This window comes from Octopus bimaculoides, chromosome 5 (assembly GCF_001194135.2).
Source record: "Octopus bimaculoides isolate UCB-OBI-ISO-001 chromosome 5, ASM119413v2, whole genome shotgun sequence".
Taxonomy (NCBI): domain Eukaryota; kingdom Metazoa; phylum Mollusca; class Cephalopoda; order Octopoda; family Octopodidae; genus Octopus; species Octopus bimaculoides.
In genome coordinates this window covers 107287622-107309435 of record NC_068985.1, presented here as the reverse complement: position 1 = coordinate 107309435, position 21814 = coordinate 107287622, and the positions used below count along the sequence as shown (strand labels likewise).

At 36.8% G+C, this 21814-nt stretch overlaps 2 protein-coding genes across 4 annotated transcripts in view; one reads left to right on the top strand and one right to left on the bottom strand.

The window, feature by feature from the left end:
• Nucleotides 1-17969, bottom strand: part of LOC106876146 (syntaxin-7) — a 32673-nt gene extending 14704 nt beyond the window's left edge. For both annotated transcript variants that reach the window (XM_014924570.2, XM_014924569.2), the window contains exons 1-6: nucleotides 17812-17969; nucleotides 12639-12775; nucleotides 7343-7408; nucleotides 3253-3322; nucleotides 1851-1938; nucleotides 42-116 (exon numbers count right to left, since the gene is read on the bottom strand). In XM_014924570.2, coding sequence (XP_014780056.1) covers nucleotides 42-116; nucleotides 1851-1938; nucleotides 3253-3322; nucleotides 7343-7408; nucleotides 12639-12729 — 390 coding nt within the window. In that variant the 5' untranslated portion in view covers nucleotides 12730-12775; nucleotides 17812-17969. The remainder of the gene's footprint in view (nucleotides 1-41; nucleotides 117-1850; nucleotides 1939-3252; nucleotides 3323-7342; nucleotides 7409-12638; nucleotides 12776-17811) is intronic.
• Nucleotides 17970-18048: 79 nt separating this feature from the next.
• Nucleotides 18049-21814, top strand: part of LOC106876147 (lipopolysaccharide-induced tumor necrosis factor-alpha factor homolog) — a 45072-nt gene continuing 41306 nt past the window's right edge. Inside the window, exon 1 of one of the 2 annotated variants that reach the window (XM_052967923.1) lies at nucleotides 18049-18130. In XM_052967923.1, the coding sequence (XP_052823883.1) occupies nucleotides 18104-18130 (27 nt within the window). In that variant the 5' untranslated portion in view covers nucleotides 18049-18103. Of the gene's footprint in view, nucleotides 18131-20345; nucleotides 20555-21814 lie in introns of those variants that run through there. The other variant, XM_052967925.1, reaches the window with a different exon arrangement.

Sequence of the window (21814 nt, the reverse complement as noted above, 5' to 3'; positions counted from 1 at the left end):
AAAAAAAAAAAAAAAAAAAAAACATTATTAGTTCTACTCACTTTCTGAAGTTCTGTGAATTTTTTAAAACTTTCTTCGAAATCATTCCGCAACCTTTCCAATTCAAACTTTCTGTTCTGAAGAATGGAAAAAACAGAAATATATAAACACTAGCCAACTCAGCTGCATGAACAACTTAACATTTCGGTTTAGGCAAAGCTATAGATGCAGCAATTGGTAGTGAACCAGCACCTGAAATGAGTATGCTTTATGATCGGAAACCACCTGTACAAGATCTAATGAAGCTTTCATGTAAATGAAGGCAGAGGTATTGTTTTCAGTCACATTTGTTTGTTTGTCCGTAGACAAGATATCTCAAGAACTGCTGGATGGATTTGGATGAAACTTTCAGGGATGTTTGACCTTGTGACTAGCACAGATTGATTAGATTTTGGGATTGATCCAGTATTGGACAAGGATTCTGGATTATTTTTTCATTACTTAATTTTTGAGAGCAGTCAGGTTCATTTTTATTTGTCATTTAACCAGCCACTTAATTCTACAGAAACTAGTTACATGCTGATTCTATGGATCTTACAAAGTGAATACCAAAAAGATGTTTGCTGCAATAATTAACTGTGTAAGAACATTGAACTTGGCTCTGAATGATGTTAATAGATAGTCAGATTCACATTTGAGCGTAGTTACACTCCATTGATGAAGTTTAATTACTTCAGTCATTTGTAGCCAACTGGTAACTGCCATTCCTATAAGCAAACAGCAAAAAACACATTTGCTGGCACGTGCAAAGCTTTGTCAAGTTGGAATTATAAGCACACTAAGCAGTAATGATTAGAATTAAGTTGTGTACATGTATATTTAACACACTCATATACACTCAAATGTGGAAAAAAAGTCACTGCGTATATCCTTTAAAATGCTATTCTCTTCATAGAGTATGTAAGAACAGAAACTGGGCTTTGAATGGCATGATTGGACTGTCTAATGTGTTTCTGCTGTAAATGAGTGAAGCAGTGCCGGACGCTGATGAAGTGTAACTATACAGAAGTATATCTGACAGTCTGAAGAGGTCGTTTAGAGCCCAGTTTGACATGTTCTTATAAAGTCTATAAAGGAAAGCATCTCCAAGACATTTATCACAACAAAATTCTTTCCATGTTTTAGTGTACATGGGTATGTTAAATATAAATGTACACAGCCTTAGAAAGGAATATATTTATGTTATGCAAATTACACAAATCATATTCACAATGGCCTGGAGGTACTGATTCTTCAGGTGGAACAGGCTGGGGTGATGAGTCTTCAAATGATTCAACTATTATTTAGATGAACCTAAATTTAATACTCTTTCCCTTATTTTTTTTATACTCTTTTTACTTGTTTCAGTCATTTGACTGCAGCCACGCTGGAGCACCACCTTTAGTCGAAGAAATCGACCCCAGGACTTATTCTTTGTAAGCCTAGTACTTATTCTATCGGTCTTTTTTGCTGAACTGCCAAGTTACGGGGACGTAAACACACCAGCATCAGTTAAGCAATGTTGCAGGGACAAACACACACACACACACATATATATATATATACGACGGGCTTCTTTCAGTTTCCATCTACCAAATCCACTCACAAGGCTTTGGTCGGCCCGAGGCTATAGTAGAAGACACTTGCCCAAGGTGCTACGCAGTGGGACTGAACCCGGAACCATGTGGTTGGTAAGCAAGCTACTTACCACACAGCCATATGTAATGTCTATAATAACCGCTTTTGATCACTTATTTTGATATGCATAATCTTTTTAGATGTTAAGTCCAAGACATGTAAAAAGAAAGATTGAATAAAAACATGTCACTGACCTGCGTAAGTTTACGATTTCGGACAATTTTTTTGACTAGATTAGCAGTCTCTGTAACAATTTCATTTGTAGATTGAGAAGTTTCATGTCTGAAAAGCGAACATAAGTATTTATAAGGTTAGATAACTTAATAGGTTAGACATTGTTCTCTATATTAGGTAAGGAAAACTGGAATCTAAAATGATAATGAAGTTATTGTGTATAGTGCTCAGGTGCACTACAGCTCATCAAAAGTGTATGTATAGTACATAGAATCATGTACAAAAGCCAGGAACGTGAACAATGTAAGTAAGAGTCATGATGTGCATGTGTACAGAGGGCGGGGATATCATGTGTAGAGTTGGCAAATTTCAGGAAGAACCACTGCAATAAGTGTGTGAATCTGAGAGAAAATATATAATTAACTGAATAAAATTATAATTAACTAATCTTCCTGTATTTTCTTTTACCTAAAACCAGAACTTTTCCATACTCCTCATTAACTAAATTGAGTTCCTCACTGGTTCGTAATACAAACTGCACAACAGGAAGGTGATGGAGATCATGTGCAGTTGATACAAACTGTAAATGGTGTGATCTGGTGTAGATGTGTGTAGTTAGTTGGAAAATATTAACAGTGTGATTTGATGTTAGATGTGTGCAAGTATCACAGAGATGGTGAAGTGAAATGTATGCAGCTATTACAAATTGTAATGAGGTATAATGTGTACAGTTAAAACAAACTAAATGGTATGATGATACATGAAATGTGTACAATTAAGACAAACTATAAATGGGATACTATGTATGAAATGAGTGCACTTAATAGATACTGTAATCATGAGGTCTGTGTAGATAATAGATAGTGTAAATTGTGATACAATGCATAAGATATGTGCAGCTAATATATACTTTAATAGTGGGTGTGTGGTTGAAAAGTTTGTTTCCCAACCACACAGTGTTAAGTTCAGTCCCACTGTGCAGTACCTTGGGTAAGTACCTTCTGCAATAGCTCCAGGATGACCAAAGCCTTTGAATTTGGTAGATGGAAACTGAGATAAGCTTGCGTGTAAATGTGTGTGAGTATGTTTGTGTCTCCCTATCATGACCATGTAATGTCGTAAAGGAATGTCATTCATTTCCAATATTTTGTGAAAACTTATCTGACCATGGGGAAATATTACCTTACTTTGAAGCAGGTGAGGGTTGGTGACAGCAAGGGTATCCATCCATAGACTTTGTCCAACCCATGCAAGTAAGGAAAAGTGAACATTAAAACGCTGACAAAGATGAGGTGAGGTGTGTAGTTGACATGTAATATATATATATATATAGTTAATACAAACTTTGAAGATAATCATCATGGTGACCTTAATACTGATGAAAAAAGAGTAAAGAATGAGATAAGTAATTTACAAACTCACATTCTGTCTCTTAAAACATTACTGTCTCTTTCGGTGCCAATAATCTTCATAGCCTTGTTCAAATTATTAGCTGAAATGGAAATTACCAGCATTATTAATAAAGGTAACATCTAAAAGAACAACAAAAATAACTGATATACGGGTCTATTATCAGTCAAAAAGGATGGTGGAGGATTGTGAGAACTTGTAAATTGAGTGACAGAAGACAACTGATATGAACATTTTGACGGGTAGGTGTGACACAGAGAGTGTTAAATATAGTGTCTCAGAGCACAACTGTATTTTCCAGCATAGTATGTAGTATACTATTGACATAGTATGAAGTATATACATTCAAACTTCGTCACTACATTTCCTGCTGCATTTCATACATAGAATTTTTGGTCCTCCAAACTCATTTTGGTGTAGAGATTGGCCTACTTTTATTGGCTGTAAATTTTGGTCAGAAAAATTCAACCTGTATGCCAGAAAATATGGTAAATATAGTCACTATACACATAAAGGAAATATCTACAATATTATACTGTCTTTACTATTGAACAGCACACAAACAAAGTTTCACAAACTTTGTGATTGTTTGATTTTACAGTCTCTAATGATCTTTCAAAGCAACTACACAACAACATTTCAAGAAATATATACCAAAAACTGAGCTTATTTAGATCCGTTAAATACTTAAAAACTGAATACTGGATCTTACACTCAGTTAAAATGTCTAAATCAGTATACAATTCATATATCAAGGACACAACAGATTCTAGGTCACTGTTTGTGAACCATATGGATAGAGCAGAGAGGGTGAGTCCTTGCTGAGCCTGTTGTTGTATTATAATAGGAGATAAATAGTGTGTGGAGACATCATCATTTAAATGGGTTCTAAGACTGCATTATACTCTAATGAATGCTTTGACATAACTAGGAAGGGCAGCTAGCTGTAAAAACTAACAAATACTTTACAGCATGTGAAGGGTACTTCTTTTTTGGCACTAGCACTAATGAGGTTGCTATACAGCTTGCAAGGCTAAGGTCCCTTTGACAGAATAGAGCACATTTACAGCACAACAGGTTGTGAGATTAAGGTACAATGCTGAAGATCACATGGTTATTAGTTCAAAACTCATTCCTATCATAGTTATGTGACAAAATATCATTCTCAGATGCAGATATGACCATGTGCTTAAGGAGTTTGCTTCCCAACCACATGCTACTGGGTTCAATTCTACTATATAGCACCTTGGGCAAGTATCTTTGACTGCAGCCTTAGGCTGACCAAAGCCTTGTGAATGAATTTGATAGATAGAAACTGAAAGAAGCCTAATGTGTGAGTTTGTATTTCCCTCATCTTCACATGTAATAACTTGTTATAAACAATGATCTTACTGTCCACTGCGAAAATATGTTTGAGCTTTGTGACATGTCTTGACATGTGATTTTTGTAAACAAACGGCTCATTCATAGTGCTGTTTGTTTCCAGTTCTTGGCATAGCTCTGGAGTACCAGTTGTTTTAGACTGGGGGATTATCACCATGTTTAAAAACAAGTGTCAGGAAGAGCATACAGCCATAGCTAACTCTACTCCAACATGTTGTCTGACTCATGCAAACATGGGAAGGTAGACATTAAAACAATGTCGATGATGAGTTAACTAAGTCCCAGAGGTGACAGTTAGCAGTTTTATCCATCTGATCTACAATTGCATGGATGAGACAGTTTATGTGGTGAAACAATTGTTAGTAAAGCTGAGTGGCAGTTGCTTTTAACCTTAACCCCAAAACCTTGAATAAAAGAGTAGAGCAAGTTTGAGGCAAATTGGAAGAGAGGTGTTCAGAAGATATAACAAACTTCAAACTTATGTCCACATGGTCAGTAATAAAGGGGCTTCATGTCAGCCAATGATTAAAACAAAAAATGAATAAAGCCTTATAAAAGGAGTGAGAAAAGGAGTAAAATCACATTCATGTCTATGAGAAAGGAAAATACTAAGTGTAAATAAAGAGAAGTGGCCTGTAAATAGCACCATTTGAGCGTAATCGTTACGAGCGTCGCCTTCCAGCACCTGTGCTGGTGACACATTAGAAAATCATTCAAGCGGGGTCGTTGCCAGTGCCGCTGGACTGGCTCCAGTGCAGGTGGCACGTAAAAACACATTTTGAGCGAGACCGTTGCCAATACCGTGTGACTGGCCCTCGTGCCGGTGGCACGTAAAAGCACCCACTACACTATCGGAGTGGTTGGCATTAGGAAGGGCATCCAGCTGTAGAAACCTTACCAGAACAGATTGGAGCCTGGTGCAGCCTTCTGGCTTGCCAGTCCTCAGTCAAATCGTCCAACCCATGCCAGCATGGAAAGCGGACATTAAACGATGATGATGTTTCAGCTGAGAAATCACATCACCTACAAAACTTTTTCTTGGCCACAAGAGAAAGTACTGATTCATATAAATTGAGACAGACAACTAATTGTTTGAAGAGGATATAGGGTTGGTCTAACTGATCCTAGTATTTATTTTCACCTCAACGTGATGAAAGATCAAATGGAGTATGTTGGGATGTAAATTATGGAGGAAAGATAGGATGAAGTGCAGGCATGGCCATGTGGTTAAGAAGCTGGCTTTCCAACCATGTGGTCTTGGGGTTCAGTCCCACTTTGTAGCACCTTGGGCATATATCTTCTATTATACTCTCAGGCTGGCCAAAGCCTTGTGAGTGGATCTGGTATATGGAAATAGAAAGAATCCTTTTTTGAGTGTGTTTGTTTCTGTGTACCCTTGTCTTGATGTGCTGATTGTAAATGAGCATCACCATCATACAAGTGATGTTGGTTTCCATTCTTCCATGAAAAACATGTCTGGCCATGGGGAAATATTTCCTTATTTGAAAACAGGCGAGAGTTAGCAACAGGAAGGGCATCCAATTGCAGAAAATGTCTCAATGAACTTCATCTGACCTATGCAAGCATGGAAAAGTGAGCATAAATGATGATGATGATGAAACCAAATATTGTTCTTTCATTTATCAAATCCCTGGTCTTCGCAAGTGAAAATTTTTTTTTACAAGATGCAACTGTAAAACCAGCCATCAAAAAAGTTTACATATGAAGACCGTGACAGATTTCTTCATTTGAAGTATGTCAAAAAGTTAACTTCGTAGTAGCTGACAGGGATTAGTACCAATTAGTAAATGGCAGCAGATTAGCATTGATAAATAGTGTAAAAACAGAAAAGTCTTCTAAACCATTAATTGTTTTACTTGGCATGGATCAGCCAGGTTAAACATTTGACCAAATAAGGCTGATTTCAACTAATGAATGAATGCTTTTTGTTTTATATCTCATCAATGGAGAAAGAACTGGTTTTTTTAAACTTAGAAACAAGGATCTTTCATAAGAATTTACACATCAACTGGTTGATCTGTGAATCATTGCTTGCTCCCGCAATGCTCCTTGGATAGAAAACTGTGTTGTTGGTTTGTATTTCATGCCTTTCTTCAAGTTCATTATCTATTCTGATGGCATTTTTATTTTACTAGCTTGGACAAGCTTTTTTTCTTTGCTGGAGATGGTGTGTGTATGTGTGTGTGTGTGTGTGTGTGTGTGGGTGGGTGTGTGGGTGGGAGGACTGAGACTTATGTAAGTTCTCCTTGCCATCAACCCTCACTTGTTTCCAAGCAGGGTAAAATTTCCTCATGGGTTGACTGTTTCGCAGAAAATCAGAATTGACTAACATTAATTGTATGGGCAATGTCAAGGCATCAAAACAGGGAGACACTAATACGCATACACGCACGCGCACGCACACACACACAAAATGGCCTGCTTTCAGTTTCTATCTGCCAAGTCCACTCTTAATATTTTGGTTGGTCCAGGGTCATAGATGAAGACATTTGCCAGTGGTGTCATGCAGTAAGATTGAACCTGGAATCATAGTTGGGAAACAAACTTCTTAACCACACAACCATGCCTGTGTGTGTATGTGTGCATACACATTCAAACACGCACGCACGCACGCGCACACGCACACGCACACACACACACACACACGTATGACTGCACACATACATGAATCAGTAGATTGCTGATAAACTGGTCTTACCTCCATTGTTTATTTTAAAAACATTGTTTCCAATTTGTTTTAATATTTCGTCTACGTACAGGTTACCTGCAGAAAATAGAACATTAAATACATGTCAAGATTAATCAGCTCATATCAGAAACAATAATAACCATAATAAAGATTAATTTATTTTGCTGCAAGGACAATATTAAAATACCAGTAGTAACTTGTTTTTAAGTTTGACAGTCACAAATCTAGGAGGACATACTTGCTGCAAACAGTCCTACCCATGGTTGGTACTTTGACTCCTCATCCATACAGAAGAATGCGTTTTAAAGATACCGTGGCAGAATTTGAACTCAAAACACAGACATACTTAAATATTGCAAGGCAATTTTGTTTCGCTCTTGATTAAGCTATTTCATCTCCAAAATAAATTAAAATAATCCTTTTTACTATAGGCACAAAGTCTGAAATTTGTAGGAGAGAGGGCTAGTCAACTACATTGACCATGAAAGGATGACAGGCAAAGATTGACTTCAGCAGAATTTGAACTCAGAAAGTAAAACTGGAAGAAGCATTGCTTAGCATTTTGTCCAGCATGCTAATGACTCTGCCAGCTTACTACCTCAATAGTAATAATAATCTTTTCTACTATAGGAACAAGGCCTGAAAATTTGGGGGAGGGTGTTGGTTGATTACATCAACCCCAGTACTCAAGTGGTACTTATTTTTATCGACTCTGAAAAGATGAAAAGTAAAGTCAACCTCGACGGAATTTGAACTCAGAACATCTTAAAGACGGATGAAATGCTGCTAAGCATTTTGTCAGGCATTGCTAATAATTCTGCCAGCTTGCTGCTTTAATACTTTCTACTATAGGTATAAGGCCTGTTCTTATAATTCTGCAACCTGTTGCCTTAATAATAATAATAGTTTTTTTCTCTAATTTCGGCCTAAGGCCAGTAAATTGAGGGGCGGTCAATATCATAAACCCTAGTACTTGATTGGTACTTTGTTTTATCAATCTTGAAAGTATGAAAGGTAAGGTTGACCTCAACAAAGTTTGAAATCAGATTGTAAAGAGCCAGAAAAAAAAAAAATACTGCAAAACAACTTTTCTGATGCTATAATGATTTTGCTTGCTCATTATTTACTTTTAACTTAGCTACAGATATACATTGTGTGGGGTAAGGAGGATATAATTGATTAGATTAATCTCAGTACTTGACTGGTATGGCATTTAGTTAATCTGTAATAAAAATAGTTTACTTGATGGCAAAATAATAAAATATATCAAGATTTGATTTAAACACAAGGTTAGTAACTTTAAAAGAAGTAGCTGATACCATCAGTCCCAACACTCATTCAGAGCACCTCATTTTATCAATAGTGGAGGCGCAATGGCCCAGTGGTTAGGGCAGCGGACTCGCGGTCATAGGATCGCGGTTTCGATTCCCAGACCGGGCGTTGTGAGTGTTTATTGAGCGAAAACACCTAAAGCTCCACGAGGCTCCGGCAGGAGATGGTGGCGAACCCTGCTGTACTCTTCCACCACAACTTTCTCTCACTCTTACTTCCTGTTTCTGTTGTGCCTGTAATTCAAAGGGTCAGCCTTGTCACACTGTGTCATGCTGAATCTCCCCGAGAACTATGTTAAGGGTATACGTGTCTGTGGAGTGCTCAGCCACTTGCACGTTAATTTCACAAGCAGGCTTTTCCGTTGATCGGATCAACTGGAACCCTCGACGTCATAAGCGACGGAGTGCCAACATTTTATCAATAGCAGAGGGATGAAAGGTAAAGTTGACCTTGGTAGGATTTGAACCTAGAATGTAAAGAGTTGAAATAAATACTGCAAAGTATTTTTCCCAGATGCTCTAATAATTCCCCCAGCTTATCTTTTACTTGTTTCAGACATTGGATTGTGACCATGCTTGGGTGTCTCCTGGAAGGGTTTTAGTCAAAGAAATTGACATTCCTGTATGCATTTTGTAAGTCTGGTAATTATTCTATTGTTCTCTTTTGCTGAACTGCTAAGTCATGGGACATAAACAAACACTGGCTGTCAAACAGAAGGGAAGGAGACTAACATAGACACACATGATTGGCTTCCACACAGTTTCTATCTGCCATATTTGTTTACAAGGCATTGGTCAGTCAAGAGCTATAGCAGAAAACACTTAGCCAAAGTACTGTACAGTGGGGACTGACCTGAAACCACGTGGTTGCAAGGCAAGCTTCTTGACTTCCCAGCCATGCCTCTAAGTGCAAATAAAACGTTTTATAATGTAACTAGCCAACCATGTGCCATCAATAATGACGGGTAACTGTAGTATCTTATATATAAATAAGGTACACAATAATCACACAAATATCCACATACTTCCCTTGTACACATACATATACTCAGAGTTGAAAAGCTGATTTATTTTTTCACCCCTTCCTTCCTTATTCATCTATCACCCCCTTCCTTTCTCTCACTCAAGGCTATTACTCTTCACTGAATTACTATTTTCTTTCCTCCGCCATGTCCAGTATGATTCTGGACAAATATATATATACATATATATATATATACATATATATATATATATATATATATATATATATATATATATACACACATACACACACACACACACACACAAATATATAAAAACACTACACTCATTATTACATTAGATGACAATTTTTTAAGGTTTGCAGTTATAGGGGTCAATAGTTAAGTTATTAGCTATATATCGACAGGGCAGTGGATTGACAATCATTAAAACAGATAAAATGCCTTGCAGTACTTAGTTATAGCTCTTTACATTCTGAGTTCAAATCCCACTGAGGTAAATTTGCCTTTCATGCTTTTGGGGTTGATAAAATAACGTACAAATCAAATATGGGGGTGGGGATCATGCCTTGACTAAACTCTTCCGTAAATTTCAAGCCTTGTACCTACACCATACTGAATTATTAAGCTATACGAACGATTTCTTTTCACCAAAAAAACAAGCCTAAAATTAATAGAGTCACTACCAACGCCGACCTAATCTCAATATTATATATTCTAGATACTGATTTATATTTTAGATAACAATAGAAAGACAAAAAAACAAACAAACTGTCTTTGATAGAATTGCTCAATTCATATGCTATATGATTATACATAACATGTATAAAAAATAATATAAATATATTACATAATACTATAAATGAAATGTGTGTGTATGTGTTTGTGGCTGAGTATGTAAATCTTATCTTTTACTTGTTTCAATCATGACTGCAGCCATACTGGGACACTGCCATGGAGGGTTTTAGTTGAACAAATTAACCCTAGGACATTTCTTTAAAGTACTTATTCTATTGGTGTCTTTTGCAGAACCACTAAGTTACGGGGATGCAAACAACGCTAGTTGTGAAGTGGTGGTGGGGGAACAGATAGACACAAAGACACACACAGAGATATATATATATATATATATATATATATATATATATATGACGGGCCTCTTTCAGTTTCTATCTACCAAATACACTCACAAGGCTTTGGTTGATCTGAGGCTATAGTAGAAGACACTTGCCCAAGGAGCCATGCAATGGGACAGAACCCAGAATCATGCGGTTGGGAAGCAAGCTTTTTACTACACAGCCATGCCTGTGTGTATTTTAAATACAGATATTATATAAAAACTAAAAGTGGGGCAAGGTAAGACATGAAAAAAATTTGAAATCAAAATATCATCATCAGGATAAGATAAGGTTTAATCTCTAGGACAGCAATGATAAAAATAATAAAATGTTGAAATTATTAAACCTGCCCACCCATGAGCAGAAATTACCCCAAAACTGCCAGAACAATAAATGCCAGTTTTCAGTGAATGAATAAATAAATAAATACAAGAATCTGTTACCAATCTTTTGTGTGGAAAAAGATTAATACTTTGTTTTTTTTTGTGTGGGTCGAACAAAAGCTATCTATCACTGAATGACATTCTTCATGCATGTGCAACATTCTGTGGATACAGACTTCCCTCATCTATAAACTGACTCACATGATATTTTCTCAGAGACAGAAATGAGAGAGAAAACTAGCCTTGTCAGCAGCACAGTGTTGAGTATCAGGTCAGTATCAAGTTGACCACAATTCATATCTCACTACAGGCACTACACAATGTCAATGGCCTAGACATGAAAGCCTCAAGACTGTATTACCATTTTCATGATAATCAACATTTTAATGTTTTTTCTTCACAAATAGAATGAGAATTTCCTGGTTACATTGTCCGTGATATTAATTATATTTAGCAGCTCATATATGAAGAGTTTTAGACATCTTCAGTAAATATACAAACAGAACGTTTCGAAAGTATTCACATAGCCATTGTTTCACTTCCTACTGAGCTAGGACCAGACAGCACAAGGTTATAGTGAGTTACCCTGTAGCAAACTCATTTGTTCAACATGCAGCAGTTATTTCAGTACATCAGAGTACAAACAGGATGTGATACATTTGGTTTTGTTCCTCACAAAGTATTTGATGATGACAACTAGTGAAACTAATACGGCTTGAATACCAAGTATATGAAAGTTTAGACTCAGAAGGCAGGGTTGATAAAAATAGTACCAATCCAAGGCAGCAGATTGGTAGACCTGTAAGAATGTTGGACCGGATACCTTGGATCTTTGCGTTCTTAGCTTAAATCTCACCATTGCATACTTGGGTGGTAGAGTTGCCCTGCAGCCCAGTTTAACACTTACTACCAGACACCTTGGGTACCTTTACCAGAGTCCACTTTGTTGCATGCAATTAGGTCAGATTTCCAGTTTGAGGCTACCTTCCTCCCTCCCTCTCTCCTTCTGTTTTGGAGGCCCTATAACAGGTCATAGGCACTGCCCTCACTCCTGATTAATAGGAAAAAAAACCCCAAAATTTAAACTAAAACAGGCTATGTGAGATTTTTACTATTTTGACTGTATGTGTCACAAGTGATCTAATGAATCTTAGCCTGTCAATAGTCTGAATTATCTGTGTAATATTATTTTCATGTCAAAGTGTAAATAGGTTAGGATGAGGTGTACATAGTCTCATGACTCAAGTTTTCAGGGTTGGATTTTGTGATACTCATCCATAAACTACAGCACTTAGTTTTCAGTATTACCACAGTAAACTGATAGGTTATAAGAACACTATGGATGCTTCTCTATACATTTCATGTATGTGCAGTTTAGGTGACAACAGTATTAAATTGTGGGGATATAAGTAGTACAAAGAATAGTCTCAGTAAAAATCACGTTAGATGAGGCTTCAGTAAAATATATCTGGTAAAAACCATTAACTTACTGTTTTCGGGGTCACTGTTACGAGTGTCACCATAATCTGGATCATCTCTGTATTCACGAACAGTAGAGCCATATTTACCAGCCTTCGACATGGTTAAGCTGTGTTAGGGTGTCTTTGATTACTTGGTTAGCAAAACACTAGAAAAAGAAATGAACATGTATATTAGTTATTGATGAACACACACACATTATATATATATATATATATATTGAGGGTGATAAATTGAATATTAATTTAACATCAAGTTAAAACCAGTGGCCTAGCATATAAAAAAATCTGAAAATTCAGAAAAATTGTATTACATGCGTATAAGAAGGGATGACCACTAAGTGGACTTCTGGTATGTTAGAAAGAGATCATCTACGATCTAACCACAAAGAAAATAATGTTCTCTAGAAAAAATTCAGCAAACACCAGAACAAAAGCAGGCAAGACAAATGTATATTTATATACATATGTATATAATTAGATTGGAGCCTGGTGTTGCCATCCGGTTTCACCAGTCCTCAGTCAAATCGTCCAACCCATGCTAGCATGGAAAGCGGACGTTAAACGATGATGATGATGGTGATGATATGTATATTTATATACATATGTATATTTATATACATATGTATATTTTCATTTGTCTTGCCTGCTTATGTTCTGGTGTTTGGTGAATTTTTTCTAGAGAACATTTTCTTTGTGGTTAGATCGTAGAGCTCTTTCTAGCATATATCGGATGTCCACTTAGTGGTCATCCCTTCTTATACGTATGTGTGTGTGTGTGTGTGTGTGTGTGTGTGTGTGTGTGTGTGTGTGTGTGTGTGTGTGTGTGTATATATATATATATATACACACATACATACATACATACATACACATGTATACACATCTATAAGTAACTGTAATGTGTATAACATATACGTGTGTGTGTGTTTGTATTATCATTTTAACTTCCCCTTTTCCATACTTGCAAGGGTCAGATAAGGTATACTGAGGTAGGTTTTTGAAAGCTGGACGCCCTTCCTATTACCAATTCCCACTTGTTTCCAAGCAAGGTAATATTTCCTTGTGACCAAATGGAAGACTGAAAACTAAGAACATAGCCTATATGATAGCAATGCTTAATTACAATCACCACATGGTATCAAGACAAAGGTACATACTAATACACACACATGATGGGTTACTTTCAGTTTCTGTCAACCAAGACATTGATCAGCCAAACAATACAAGACACTAGCAGTATGTGTACTTCCTGATCAATCAAAAATAGCTAGGAAAGTGACTGAAATCTTCTTCCTGGGCATGACCCTTCCACACACAAAGCTCGCAATTACTTGATTGGCACTATATTATAGTTATCCCTGGAAAAATATAAAATAAAATGAGTCCCAACAAAATTTGAAAACAAAACTAATGCCACAAAACCCTAAATTCAACTTGCCAGGAGAATAAGTTTGGCTCTACCACTGTATATATCTCATTATGGACAGTTTTATAAGTTTCTGGTTGAGAAACTGAAAGGGCATTAATGTTTATTTACTCCAACAACCAGTACAGCAGTATGTCAAGGATAGCAATGTCCAACTCATAGTAACTACATTCACCTAGCTGTTAAAATGTACTATGAAATAGTACACTTCTCTATTTCAAGTAGTAAGACTTTTGTATGCAACTGATAAGGGCTTTCACACATAAATGCACAATTAACTGAAATGCTTTATAACAAGTACAATGAATATAAATGTACCAATCTGTGGTGTTGTTTGGATAGTCCCCAACAGTTATTTTTAAACATAAATTTGGAGTAATAGATAGCAGTGTTTATCCTTCAAGTTATAAAAAACATTTGAAAATGTAATTCCAAATATTCAACAAACTTTAAAAATAATGGACAAATATACATACAACCCTGTTTATACAAGTATCCACACATAATTGTATAACCCTGTTTATAACCATGTACACATAACTGCACATGTGCATATCCACACCACTAGTGTAGCTGGGGTGGGATGGGGCAATCTGCCTCGGCAGCACTTTTGGGTCACTGTAGGCAATGTGTGCTTTATGTGGGGTCTGGGGTCAAAATGAAGGGCAGCCTCATGCGACACACACACTAGCTATGCTAGTGATCCGTACTCTCTAATCATGCTTCCTTGCAATATCCTGCCACATATATTGATGTTTGAACCTCAAGGGTATGTCCTGGCACTCGCCACCATCTATATCTCTTTCTTTCTTTACTCAACCATCACATTTATAGTCTAATCCCCATCCTTTGTGAGTATGCATGGCACTTTGCCACCATCTCTATCCTGCTATTTCCCACACTCTCTCCTTCTCCTGCACTTCCGTTAGGTTGGATAACCATGTATTTCCTTTGTGGCAGTGCACTTGTTTCTGCCCTCATTCCTGATCTCTCTCTCTCCAGCTGGGTAACCTTGTACCTCCTCTACAGCAAGAAACCTGTTTCTATCTAATTATTATTAACCTTTCACCATCTGACACAAGATCATCTCCTCCAGAGATATTTTGCAAGTACCTGGTGACCCCGTTAGTGCAGGTGTCACTTAAAAGCACCCAGTCCATACTATAAAGTGCTGAGTGGTTGGTATGAGGAAGGGTATCCAGATGTAAAAATCCTGCCAAAACAGTTGCAGAAGTCTGGTGCAGGCTTCTGCCTGGTCGGCTCCTGTCAAACTGTCCAACCCATGCCAGCATGGAAGGTGGACGTTAAGTAATTGTGGTGATGATGATATAATTACATACACTCAAACACACACAACCAACAATAGACTAGGTCCCAAGTTAAAATAAATTCCATTGCCAATTCTTAAGAATTTAATCTAAAAATATGTCACAACAAAATTCTTGAAATTCTCCAAGAGTTTTCCATGGTTAAGATAGCAAAGTTTGGAAACTACTTACACAAAGGGAATTGAAATATGCCCATTTCTCACCCAGCATTTATTATGGTATTGTGTGTATGGGTTGCATTAGGACTACGCCATTCCTATAGTTGATTTAATTAACCCAAAGATATTGTTAATTTAACACCTTTCTGTTGGTGAATGATGAGCATTGATCCAATAAGTACTCAAATCTAAGAAAACGGGCCGGATTAGAACAGTATTTGAACTAATGAAGTGATACCCTGCTAAAATAGCAGCTAAACCTCCCCCAAATCACAGTTTGCAGTCTTAAAGGAAGGACGCATTGTATAATGTTTGCCAATATATTCTCTAAAAGGCGGGATGGTCTTAGTTACAATGCCTTTGATAAGTTTGGTCTATTATTGTTGACGTGGGGCTAAACAATAAGTACAGTTGACTATCAGGTAAAGAAATATTAAAATCGCCAAGAGACCATTTTTGCAATCTCATAGCAAGCTTATCTAATTGGAATTTTCATTAATGGGACATGGGAATATTGGACGGTTTACGCATTTCTCAGTAATGAAGGTTTTTTAAAAAATTTTTTAACGTATGTAAAACATTTACTTAGGTGTTAATCTCGGTACATGTTTTATTACACGGATCATGGGTTCAATCTACAGCTGCCTCCTAAGTGCGAGGCAGTTGTAGATTGAACTCATAATCATTATGAATTGATGGCTTTGCGAGTCTACCCTGTATTTGGATGTATAAAATCCTATTACAAAAAATCCCTCCAGAAAAAACCACTGCATTATGAAGCTCACTTTTATTTGATGTTAATGAAAAATGAATTATGTCGGGTGTTTAACAATTGGCTGTTAAAGTACATGATAACATCCAACCTTTCAAGTTTGTGACCCTCCCCCAAAAAACAAACAAACAAACAAACAAAAACTCGCACTCAAACACGTTTATTATTGTCGGTTGAAGTGCACGAACGACAGTGTTGATTAAATGGTTATGTTGTCACCAACCATGGTAAGAAGGGAACACTCCCCCTAAAACAAAAAGCTAATACACTCAATTTCTTATATACGATTATAATAAACCCCCGACCCCTCATTTTCTGACGTTCCCCACTTATCCTGAATATATACAATGTTTTGAAATTATAAAAGACCCTTGCACATATTGTGACGTTGGTGCTTTTGCCGATAGCATTAGCAATGCAATTAAAAACCAGTTCGATAAATTTAAAACAATAAAAGGACATGAATGACAGACAATACGTAAAAGCGGCAGACTTTGCCTATAGTTGAGTTTACTTTGTGATTTATTCCACTTTGGCTGACTTTTCCTCTTCCTGGGCTCGATAAAATAAAGTTTCAGTTATGTAATAGGGTATGTGGTAGCTACGACCCCACCCACAACCTTATAAAATGTCTGGCATTGTGCCTTAGTTGTAAATAATTAAGAGTAGTTGAAATACACTCCCAAAAGCTGGACTGCAGAGAAAGATGAACCACTTCCTTTAACCATAATAAATTCACAACCTCGCGGTTCTGAGTTCAACTGCAGCTGAGCGTAGATTTCCATAAATTACAACTTCCACGTCGATAAAACAAGTACCAGTAATGTACGGCGGTATTAGGAATTCAATACTTTTTCCTTCTCATACAAGACTACTAACTACGAAGTAAAAACAACCACAAACATATCCTTGTTATTCACATGTGTGCAAGGTGTGTGTGTATATGTATAAAAATCATAAGGTTAAGCACATTTTAAATACACAAAGAATTTTATCTATCTACTCATTCATACGAGCGACATAATGTAACTTTGGCTTCTCGTGTATGGAAGAAAACAGTTTCTCAACTGATATAGGTTATAAATTTACTATGGAATCTCGAGAATCAGAAACTCTAGCCATGCTATTCGTATTACTCCCCACAAAATATCTTATAGGACCCTTATAATAATAAACACTGAACTCAAATGTCTTTACTTAATACATGGGGAAAAAGTATCTAATAATAAAATAGATACAATTACATCGTGGTTATATGTTATCAAAAATAAATTATAAGTAATAAAAGATTTAAGAGGAAAGAAATAAAAAGAGACAAAAGCTGCCCAAAATTAAAGCAATGATGTCACAACAAGACACGAGACTGGAAAACATTGACAGAAGAAAAAAGAAAAACAAAACTTGGTAAAAAAAAAAAGCTTTACGTGAAGACATTTGAAAAAATATGAAAGAGGTATTGTAGATAGTGAGTGTAATTAAAAAAAAGAAAAACGTTTACCTTAAAAGCGAGTGAAGCAACTCGGTGGTACGATACTACATGTCATAGAGGTTGTGTCATTTAAACAACTGCTGCTGGGTTGAAAGACCTTAACTCCAGTCAGGTGATAAATAAGTAGGTTGGAGTTACTTCCCCTCGCATTCATTATACTTTCACCGTCGTTACCACTACCACCAACACGATCTGATAAATAGCAAAAGCCGTTCTGTCGATTCTGTTATTGTTATTTTACGGGTTGATTTTTACATACACACACACACACACATATATAGTTTACCGTTCCAATATAGGTATGATCAACAAAAATGTACTCCATCCGGTGAGATATAAATATCATCTAATATACCCAGTTATATATATTATTTCTTTATTACCCACAAGGGGCTAAACATAGAGGGGACAAACAAGGACAGACGAGGCATTAAGTCGCTTACATCGACCCTAGTGCGTAACTGGTACTTTATTTATAGACCCCGAAAGGATGAAAGGCAAAGTCGACCTCGGCGGAATTTGAACTCAGAACGTAACGGCAGACGAAATAACGGTAAGCATTTCGCCTGGCGTGCTAACGTTTCTGCCAGCTCGTCGCCTATACCCAGTTATATATATATATATGGGACGGCAAACTGACAGAATCGTTACAGTGTCGAGGAAAAAAAGGCTTTAGGGCACTCATTCCAGTTCTTAACGTTCCGAGTTCAATTCCTACTTCGTCTCTCATCCCTTCAGAACTGATAAAATAAAATATCAGTCAAATACTGGGGTCGATGATATCGACTACTTCGCTTCGAAATTGCTGGCCTTGTGCTTTCATCCAATGATTTGTAGCGAGCTCGTCGAATCGTTTGAGCATCGGAAAAGAAAATCCTTGCGGTATTTTTGTCCGCTCTTTACCTTCTGGGTTCAAATCCCGCTAGGTCATTTTCGCTTTTCGTCCCTCCGAGATTTGATGAAATAAAATGCTCGTTAAGTATTAGGGTCGGTGGTATCGACTGACCCCCTTACCTCAAATTTGCTAGTCTTGTTCCCAAATTAGAAATGCTATTCAGTTAGTCATTTTGTTTTTCTTACTCACACATTCATATATATGAGGAGTACAACAATAACTAGTTAGTCATGGTTATATGCAATTCAACATCCTTTGTTTACACACCCTCTCAAAATTTCCTCCTCCAAAATTTTATGCTTAGGGAGGGGAGAATGTTTAGCATAAAATAAACTCTCATTCATTATTCGTTTCAAAGTATTGACACAACATAAACTGTTTACTTCTTTGTTTATTGTATTATCATTTTTGTTATTCTTGTGTTTTTGTAGTCGTTGCTAATATGTCCCTTTACTGTCACATGATAGAATTAATGTTAGCTTTTTATCTATAATTTAAAACAACATTGATATGTAATTTTTACCCACCTCCCTTAGGTCTCACCGAATTTTCTTTTTAAATCGGTGTTTATATTTCATTAAATTGTATTTCATTTTCCCTACTGAATTGTTCGATCATGAAACTCTGATAATTAAAGATTTTAAAATCTAATTTAGTAACGCAAATATCAACTTTTGTTGAAAATATTTCGGAAAGGATAAGACTATAAGCTTCGGGTAGTTTGACCTATAAAGTGAAACCAGAATGTTAATATAGTGACATAACTTGTTAAATGAGATATCCTGTCTCAGTTGTCTTTTGGAAATACCCACATTCTGATACTATCAAGCAATATCGACCAGTATTGAAGCTACTGAGGAATGGCCGAAATTAAAAGATGAATAAAGCATGCTAATCTCTCAATCTGTTTCCATGAGTCTATATCTGCCACTTCCGTTATTCTCATTACGAACCATTAAGACACTCTGAACATATGGTTGTAAAAGTAAATCAATAAAGGTGAATAACTGATAAACTTACTGGAAGTTTATAGGTACAAGGCCAGAAATTTTGGAGGGAGGGGGATTGTTGATTACATCGACTCCTGTGCATAATTTATTTTATCTACCTCAAAAAGAAGAAAGGCAAAGTCGACCTCGGTGGAATTTGAACTCAGAACGTAAAGACTGACTACATGCCCTCGAACATTTTGTCCTGCAAGCTAATGATTTTACCAGGTCACCGCCTTAATATGATTAATAATACGACAATAACTGTTCATTTCCAGTCTAGTTAATCGGAAATGTCAGAACTAACGGGGATTAATACCATATACACCGTCACAGCACTAACTGTGTTCAACTGAACAGACGTCAGTGATTAGTTGAAATTATCGAAATAAGACAATTTTTAACGTGAAATAACTTCGGATACAAAATTTTTTATCTGTTCTATACCACAAAATATACAAGTATACGAAGTTTGAAAGTGTTTCGGTACCAAAAACACTACATAAAAAATGTTGCCCGTCAAATCATAAAGATCCGTCGTTTTCTTGGTTAATATATTGGTTTCAAATTTTTGCACAAAACCAGCAAGTTGTTGTAGATGGGGTACGCTGGTTACGTCGACCCCAATGTTCTGTTGATACTTCTTTTATCAACCCCGAAAGGATGAAAGGTTAGGTTGACCTCGGCGGAATTTGAACTTCGAAAGTAAAGACTGATGAAATGCTAAGCATTTTGCTCGGCATGCTAAAGATTCTGCCTGCTTGCCGCCTCAGTGCCCATTAATGAATTGGGAAAATAATCGTTTCAAGGCAGCTAATTTCCACAACTGTGCACAGTTTTTCTTCTCTATCCCAAATCATTATATCAGGTTTGTTGTGCTAAGATTTTTTTGAGGTCTTCACTGGGACATTCCACCAGTACTCCTTTTTATTATGAGTGGCTATGGCTTCTACCATACTGTGGGTTTTTATTTCTTTGTCCTCAGGGTTATCCTTCAAACAGATTTCATTATAGAGTGACCTAGCTACAACATCATGTCTCATCACTGGACAACTGCTTCTGATATCTTTAGTGTGATGTCCACAAAGTCTGCATCGGTTATCACATTTTATTGCTTTTACTGCATCTCTATCCCCTTTGTGCTATTGTGACCTTTCCTGTTTCTGGATTGCAAACATATACCCTTCAAAGTGGAAGGTAGTACTCTGGCTATTGGTTCATGATAAACTGCTTTGATGATCGATGTTATTATCATCTCGGAGCTTTCTACTAACATATCCATGCATTGTCTTCTGCTCAGATAGGCTCATCCTTTTATCTGATGATACGTTGCGGTAGAGTCATGCAACTTCTAAGTTATCAGACAAAGATTGTTGCTCAGAGCTGCCTTCGAAGTCTTATGTATATATGTATGTATTAGTTCTTTACTACCCACAAGGGGCTACACACAGAGGGGACAAACAAGGACAGACAAACAGGTTAAGTCGATTATATCGACCCTAGTGCGTAACTGGTACTTATTTAATCAGCCTCGAAAGGATGAAAGGCAAAGTCGACCTCGGCGGAATTTGAACTCAGAACGTAGCGGCCGTCTAACTCAGAACGTTTCTGCCAGCTCGCCGCCTTATATATATGTATGTATGTATGCATGTATGTATGTATGCATGCATGCATGCATGTATGCATGTATGTGTGCATGTATGTTTGTATGTATGCACGTGTGTGTATATATTTGTTTTTGCTAGGTACCATGTTTCAAGATAGTACTCTGCAAAAATAAATTTAAAAAAACCCCTCAAAATAGTTAAAGGCAAGTTATCTTTATATTTCTAAATTATTTTTATATTTAAGCATAAATGCACGCGCGCACACACACACACACACCTTTCAATCATCATCTCTCAACCAACTGAATGTTTCCCTCCTGTCAACATAGAGCACAATACTTCTCTGTGTTTTACTATTCTTCACATCTATCTGATGTTCATTCAATGTTTTTCATCTTGCATTGTTTCTCTTTTATGTCTCTCTCTCTCTCACACTTTCTCTGTTCGTCCCTCCCTCCCTCCGTCCGTCCGTCCGTCTGTCTGTCTGTCTGTCTCTCTCTTTCTCTCTCTCTCTCTCTCTC